Consider the following 8,509-nt stretch of genomic DNA (forward strand, 5'->3'; position numbering starts at 1 on the left):
ATGTGAATCGCAAACACACAATCAGAAATATAAAATACACGACTATCAAAATTCGTTGCGAATAAGGTAAGAATCTTTCCAGAAGCAAAACTCTCTCTCTCTCTCTCTCTCTCTCTCTCTCTCTCTCTCTCTCACATCCTTTTATCCTTTCCAGACATGAAGGTCACTGAACTTTATCGAGCGCACTCTAGAGAAGAGCTTCTTAACAACTCCATGTATTTTTTATTATGGCATAGCAGCGCTCGAGCCAATAGGGTTCTCGCGGGAGGCGAATTTATCTGAGTTCGATACATCGTATTTTCTAACTTTTAGTCTTATTAAGAGAGAGGGCAACGCACTCCTATTTCTGTAACTTAATAATGAGACAATTGAGAGCCTCTGGCATTCCGATGACGTCCTGTCATGATTATCCCTTTGGAGGGAGGGGGAGGGGCAACCTGCAACCTACCTACTGTAGGTTACCTAAGGTCGATCTCATAAGCGGAACTTTGATGATGTAATCTTTTATTTTTATAATTTGTGCTGCTAAAATTTGTTTATTATATTTTCAGCGTTTATTTCTTTTTATTATGACATAATAAAGAGATGGGAAGAATATTTTGAGGCCTTACTGAATGAAGAAAATGAAAGATTTCTAAGAGGAGACGGGGACACAAATTGTGGACCAGTCACAGAAATAACAAAAGCTGAGGTTAGAGGGGCACTGGGAAAGATGAAAAATGGTAAAGCTGTGGGACCAGATGGCATACCTGCAGAAGCCTGGAAGGCTCTTGATGAGGAAGGAATTGACATATTGTGGCAGTTAATGAAAAAGATTATGGAAAGTGAGACAATACCCGAAAAATGGAGGGAAAGTATATTAATCCCAATATTCAAAGAGAAAGGGGACATACAGTGTTGTGAAAATTATCGAGGAATAAAACTCATCTCACATACACTGAAGGTATTTGAAAGAATTATGGATGAAAGATTACGGCAGCAAGTTTCCATCGGTAGACAGCAACTAGGATTCATGAAGGGGCTAAGTACTGTGGATGGTATTTTCGCTTTGAGACAAATTATGGAAAAGTACAGAGAGAAGCAAAAGGTCTTGCATATGGCCTTTATAGACCTAGAGAAGGCATATGACAGAGTACCACGACAGGAAATATGGAGATGTCTCAGGGGGAGAGGAGTGATGGAGAAGTATGTCAGAATGATCAGGGAGATGTATAGAAATGTAAAGACCAGCGTCAGATCTACAGTTGGAAGAACTGAAAATTTCCAAGTTGGAGTCGGGCTACATCAGGGATCTGCTCCAAGCCCACTCCTGTTTAACATCGTCTTGGATGTGTTAACAGAGGATGTCAGGGAGGAGCCACCATGGTGTCTGCTCTATGCAGATGATATAGTCTTGGTAGCCGAGAACAGGGAAGAACTGGAGGGGAAACTAGAAAGATGGAGATATGCCTTGGAGAGTAGAGGTTTAAGAATAAGCAGGAAGAAGACAGAGTATATGACAACCGAGATGGATGGCGACCAGCAAACTACGATCAAATTAGGCGGAGGAAACATCAAAAGGGTTCATAAATTCAAGTTCCTTGGTTCAGTGATCGACAATGGGGGGAACATGGAAGAGGAAATTAACAACCGGATTCAGTGTGGTTGGAACAACTGGAGGAAGGTGTCTGGTATCATATGTGATAGGAAAGTCCCTATAAGATTGAAGGGCAGAGTGCACAAGGCAGTGGTCAGACCAGCAATGACATATGGATTGGAAGCAGCACCCCTAAAGAAAACAGAGGGTAGAAAGTTGAACGTAACCGAGATGAGGATGCTTAGGTGGATGAGTGGAGTAACCAAAAAGGACAGGGTTAGAAATGAACATATTAGGGGTACAGTAAAAGTCACTGAGGCATCAAAGAAAGTGCAAGAGGCAAGGTTAAGATGGTATGGCCACCTGATGAGAAGAGAAGGGCAACACATGGCAAGAGAAGTGATGGACGTGGAGGTGGATGGAACACGAAGGAGAGGAAGACCTAAGACCAGGTGGAGAGATTGCATTAGAGATGATATGAGGGAGAAGGGAGTATGGGAGGAAATGACACAGGACAGAGGGAGATGGAAGAGACTCATTAGAAACGGCGACCCCGAATAGGGATAAAGCTGGGAAGAAGAAGAAGATTTCTTTTTATTATGAATGAGTGTGCTTTAATTTGCGACACGCATGCACTTATAAATAAGTTCATGTTTATATATATATATATATATATATATATATATATATATATATATATATATATATGTATATGTATATGTATACATATATATACATATATATATATTATATATATATATATATATATATATATATATATATATATATATATATATATATATATACATATATATATGTGAGTGTGTGTGTGTATGTATGCAAGTACGTCATTGTTTGCGTATATAATTAGTACATTTGTTATTATATTAGTTTTAAAGTCCATTTCCTCAATGGCCACTAAATATTCACAAGGACAAGAAAAGAAAAATCTGGATATTTCATATTTTATTTCAACACATAATTGATAATTGTATGAATACATTCATGAATACAATCAAAACGAAGAATGTTCAGGTTGCACTGCTTTTAACAAAATAACAGCGAACTCTTCGGAAAAACAGTTAACAATATTAGACTTTAGTCAAAGAAAATGAATAAGTTTGAAGTACAAAATATGACGGAAGATTTTGCTGTTCAGTTGTGCAATGTCAAGGTTTAGTTTAAGCGCAGATTATGGATTATCTCTCTCTCTCTCTCTCTCTCTCTCTCTCTCTCTCTCTCTCTCTCTCTCTCTCTCTCTCTTTGGATTGTTTACATGTCCGGTTGCCATCCATAAGGGCTGCAGAGTTTGGAATTTATGTAAGTGCTTTTTGGGGTGAACAATAATGCAGTGAGAGAGAGAGAGAGAGAGAGAGAGAGAGAGAGAGAGAGAGAGAGAGAGAGAGAGAGAGAGAGAGAGAGTGTTTATGTAGTGGTCATAAATCATTTACTTATCGGCAGCTATACTTATAACACTTACTATGTACAGTTTTTTAGTAACTAATAATTAAGAAAAGCAATTATGCTTTACGATATAAAGGATATTCAACGCCGATTAGCTGAAAAAATATTGTAACCTAATATTAACATTTTACATTGCAACTGCGAATGTATAATGAGATATTGATTTAAAGAATGAATTTGTTTGAATAACTAATCCTTCAAGACTCGTTTCTCGTCGTAGAAAAAAATTAATACCCAAAAGAAAATTAAGTTGATATTGATCGCAAGTTTTCGTTAACTTTACATCACCTGGAAAAGACCTTACTGTCGTGTCTGCTTCTAATTTGCGAGAATAAGTCTCGTCAGAATGGATATAAAAGGCTTATTTGTGTATCTGGCAGTTGTTTTGCTGCATTCCGAATTCCAGGAATGAATAAAAAATAACTGTACACTCGCTAAGGACAGAAAATTAGTTCAAATTGTCATTGAAAACTACTACAACATTAAGTTATTTTATTTTCAAGTAATATGTATAATAGATGACTTTTTGTAAGGGGTTTCAGTTTAATTATCAGTTTATTTTCAAGTTCACTGATTTCATGTATTAGATTTATGAGAGAGGCGATGTTATGACTGTTTTTTCGTGTTATATTTAAAAAATTTATGCTCTCTTTCTGTCAGTGTATGCAGAAGAGTTTTATCCATATCATATTCACTTCCGCATAAACAGTGTAAACATTGTAGCAACAATAAAAATATGAAAAGAAAAGTACACATTTCAATGCAAGTATTATTCTTTGGACAATTAGATCAAAACCGAAGACAGGTAAAAACTATCGAGAACAAAACAAATATCTGATTGAGCTCTCAAAAGTCAAACTAGAGTAGCAGTTGTCTAAACACACTTTGAAAAGAAAGAAAATGCTTTGCTCGACATATTTTCTATTTTCATAAAATGTCATATTTGATGATGTAGATAGAATCAGAAGAATTCTTTACAGCTGAAGTATTTGATTTGAATGTTAAAAACTTAACTTAATGGACAATTTCCATATAGCATTCTCTTGAGATCAGTTTATTCAAAGCTTAGTGCTTTCATACGACCATTATTGCTAAAAAGAAAATATTTTTCTTTATTTCTTTCCCTGTTCAGTGTATGTCGACTCCTGTTTTTGTATTTACTTTCCATCAAAAAATATATTATAAAGCAACATAAAACAAAATATGATGCATAATTGAGGGCCGGGTTCATCAACCTATATGCTCGTTTCTCTTTACGTGTCAGTATTTCATCACATTTCTTGATATGTTGAACCATATTTCTATATGCTCAAGAGATTATTTCCATCCCCATTAATATAATGGAGAGCAAATTATCTTAAAATATCATGCAGAACACTTAGAGTATATAAGCATTACGGGGAGAGAGAGAGAGAGAGAGAGAGAGAGAGAGAGAGAGAGAGAGAGAGAGAGAGAGAGAGAGAGAGAGAGAGAGAGAGAAGGGGGGAGTCGGTTGTGACTACCGTAATGCTTTTGGATATAACTATGCACCTATATATTATTATCCAAGTTAGAATAGTAACTATTTGTGTAATATAAAATATATACATGTTTTAGCAATTACGAAAACTAGATAAAGAAATACCAACACAACTGCATCCGTCGTGTATCAAAATATATTTGGTCCATCACATTACTAAGTAAAGAGGAACTGTTACTATATGGTACCTATAACGGTCATTTTTGGTTCACACCGCGTCGGTTTACTGGCGGTTTCTTGCGAACCCACGCCGCAACTGCCCGTAACACAAACTGCATAAGTGTAAACCTACCTTAGTAAGCGTCTCAAGTTTTTCATGGACGTAACAAGATCTACATAAACTTAGAAAACTATATAAATCTCATGGACTTTACATTAAATTTGTTATATATCATTTTATAAAACTCTACAATTTGGACGGATAATTTAACTCCAGAAAGAAGTTGCGTTTGAAGTTTAAGAGATCAATACATTTCACGTGTTTGTGTTCACAATATCGGTGGTATTTTGCTTTCGATGTGGTATCAAAACATTAATTCTGAGTACATAACCTACAATCAGCCTTTGGGTAAGTTTAAAAGTTTGATACTTTGATATGATGTATTCATTTCACTTACATATAGATACATGCGCATTTATGCAAGCAACACCCATACAAATGTATAATACATACACTTACACACCTCTATATATATATATATATATATATATATATATATATATATATATATAGTGTGTGTGTGTGTGTGTTTGTATACATACATACATACATACACATATACATCTATGTTTGTGTATATATATATATATATATATATATATATATATATATATATATATATATATAGTGTGTGTGTGTGCGTATGGAATAAACAGTTTAATGTAGAATAATATAGCAAACACACGTATTTATATATAAAATATATACAGTATATACCGTGTAGCCAATGTATCAGAATAAACACATACTGTATATTTATCTTCTTCAAGTCCCATGAATGAAAGTGGACGGAGTAATATGGAACATTAATGAAAAGAGTATTTCATTAATAACTCGTTGATTATTTGCTTTCTCTGGGGGTTGTGTTTATCTGCTTCCTGCGTCAATTATAGAATTAAAAACTGGTATGCACACATTCTGTGACTATGACTCTTGCTACATTTCAAAAAAATTTTCACCCTTGAAGTTTTGTAAATATATACATTATCATCATCTCCTACGCCCGTTGACGCGAAGGGCCTCAAGAGGATTCATTGGCTAAATTCATCAAAGGATAACCAGTTCCTTGTGATGCGCAGTGCCTATCTAACTAAGGCAAGTTACTGAGAGTAAACTTATTGGGCAGTAAATTTTCAGGTCTTTTTTTCTAGCAATACCCTAGACTGTATTTAGAGTTGAAATTCAAAATCAACTACATAAAATTATGCTTAAAAAGTCCTTGATTTATGGTCTATCAGCTGTGGCTCCTGGACAGTGGACCCTGAACACAAATTTCATTCATCACCTCAAGATTCCCTCTGGCAAATTCCATTTGTTGCGTTCTTTTATGGAATTTTCTTTCAACACTCCATGTATTGCTGCTGATACTAGCGTTTACACCATTTACCCACAAATTTACACCTTTTACACAAGTTAAAAGTTAACTTTTGAGGCCACAGTAGTCCCTCTTACGGGCTGCCCCAGTGCAATAGCCCGTGTCTTGCTATAGGCAGGGCAATCTTTTACCTACCTACCTACCTGCCCACAATATCGTCGTGTATGCTGGGTCCATCCCATTATTACATATACATTAATTTGCCTCCTTTAGGGATACTTCTAGTTTGCAAAGATACTAGCATTATCTTCCTTCATACTCGTAATATCATCCTTGATACTGAAGGCTTCGTTCTTTACACTTGTTGTATCTTCCCTCGTAACTAGAACATTATCAGGGAAATTTGCAATTTGTCCTTTGATACTTGTAGTGTCACCATTGATACTCCCAGTTTCATTCTTGGCACTTGTAGTTTCTCCTTTAATGCTCACAACATCACCCCTGATACTTTCAGTCTCTTCTTTCATGCTTGTAGTATCTCCCTTTACAGACAAGGTATCGTCCTTTGTACTGATAGCTTCTCCTTTCATGCCATTAGTATCATCCATGGTATTCGTGGTATCACCCTGAATGCTTGTCGTTTCTGTCTTGATGCTTTGAATTTCCGCTTTGAAACTCATTGTTTCACCCTTGATACTTGTATTGTCTCCCTTGATACTTATACTTTCGCTCTTGATACTTGTGTTGTCACCTTTGTTACTGGCATTGTCTCCCTTGATACTTGTAGTGTCACCATTCATACTTGTTTGATCCAGTTTGACACTTGAGGTCTCTGCCCCAGTGGTTATAGAATCCCCTTCAATACTTGTAATTTCTCCTTTTATGCTTGTACTTTCACCCTTGATGCTTGTACTTTCACCCTTGATGCTTGTAGAGTCAGCCATGATGCTAGTAGTATCTGTCATCATCATCGCAGCATCACCATTGATATTTGTATTTTCATCCTTGACACTTGAAATCTCTCCCTTGATACTAGTATTTTCGCCCATGAAACTTAAAGCATCCACCTTGAGACTTGTAGCATCCGCTTCGATACTTGTGGTTTCTCCCTTGATACTTGTGTTGTCATCATTCACACTTGTAATATCACCTCTGGTACTTGACGTCTCTCCCTTTATACTATTATTATCATCTTTAATACTTGTAGCATCACCCTTTACGCTCACAGTTTCTCCATTGATACTTCTAGTATCCTCACCAAGACTTGCAGTATCACCCTTCATACTTGTCGTATTGGTCACGATACTGACATTATCACCCTTTATACTTGTGTTGTCATCCTTGATACTTGAAGTCTCTTCCTTGTTACTTATGGTATCATCTTTGATACTGGTTGTTTCTCTTTTTATACTAACTCTATCATCTTTGATACTAGCATTTTCTCCTTCGATAGTTGTAGTTTCCCCTTTTATACTGAAAGCCTCAGCCTTGATACTATCATTTTCTCCTGCGATACTAATAGTATCCCCAGTAAGACTTGTAACTTCACCTCTGATACTTGCAGTGTCTCCCATGATACTTGTAGCATCACCCTTTATACTTGCAATATCTCCCTTAACACTTGCAGTTTCTCCCAGGATACTTGTAGCATCAACCTTCATGCTTGTAATATCTCCTTTGACACTAGCAGTTTCTCCCAGGATACTTGTAGCATCACCCTTTATACTTTCAATTTCCCCCTTGACACTTGCAGTTTCTCCAAGGATACTTGTAGTATCACCCTTTATACTTGCAATATCCCCCTTGACACTTTCAGTTTCTCCCAGGATACTTGTAGCATCACCCTTTATACTTGCAGTTTCACCCAGGATACTTGTAGCATCACCCTTTAAACTTGCAATATCCCCCTTGATACTTGCAGCTTCTCCCCGAATACTTGCAGCATCACCCTTTAAACTTGCAATATCCCCCTTGACACTTGCAGTTTCTCCGAGGATACTTGAAGCATCACCCTTTAAACTTGCAATATCCCCCTTGACACTTGCAGTTTCTCCAAGAATACTTGAAGCATCACCCTTTAAACTTGCAATATCGCCCTTGACACTTGCAGTTTCTCCAAGGATACTTGTAGTATCACCCTTTATACTTGCAATATCCCCCTTGACACTTGCAGTTTCTCCCAGGATACTTGTAGTATCACCCTTTATACTTGAAGTTTCACCCAGAATACTTGTAGCATTACCCTTTAAACTTGCAATATCCCCCTTGACACTTGCAGTTTCTCCGAGGATACTTGAAACATCACCCTTTAAACTTGCAATATCCCCCTTGACACTTGCAGTTTCTCCAAGGATACTTGAAGCATCACCCTTTAAACTTGCAATATCCCCCTTGACACTTCCAATTTCTCCAAAG

General features: G+C 36.6%; 1 protein-coding gene and 1 long non-coding RNA gene across 2 annotated transcripts in view; one reads left to right on the top strand and one right to left on the bottom strand.

Moving 5' to 3' along the window:
* The window catches only part of LOC137645663 (uncharacterized), a 97,666-nt gene that overhangs the window by 14,134 nt on the left and 75,023 nt on the right, over positions 1–8,509 (top strand). The window lies entirely within an intron of this gene.
* The window catches only part of LOC137644733 (autotransporter adhesin BpaC-like), a 4,130-nt gene continuing 1,137 nt past the window's right edge, over positions 5,517–8,509 (bottom strand). The window contains exon 2 of the mRNA XM_068377634.1: positions 5,517–8,501. Coding sequence (XP_068233735.1) covers positions 6,376–8,501 — 2,126 coding nt within the window. The 3' untranslated portion in view covers positions 5,517–6,375. The remainder of the gene's footprint in view (positions 8,502–8,509) is intronic.

Source organism: Palaemon carinicauda, chromosome 8 (assembly GCF_036898095.1).
Source record: "Palaemon carinicauda isolate YSFRI2023 chromosome 8, ASM3689809v2, whole genome shotgun sequence".
Lineage (NCBI taxonomy): Eukaryota > Metazoa > Arthropoda > Malacostraca > Decapoda > Palaemonidae > Palaemon > Palaemon carinicauda.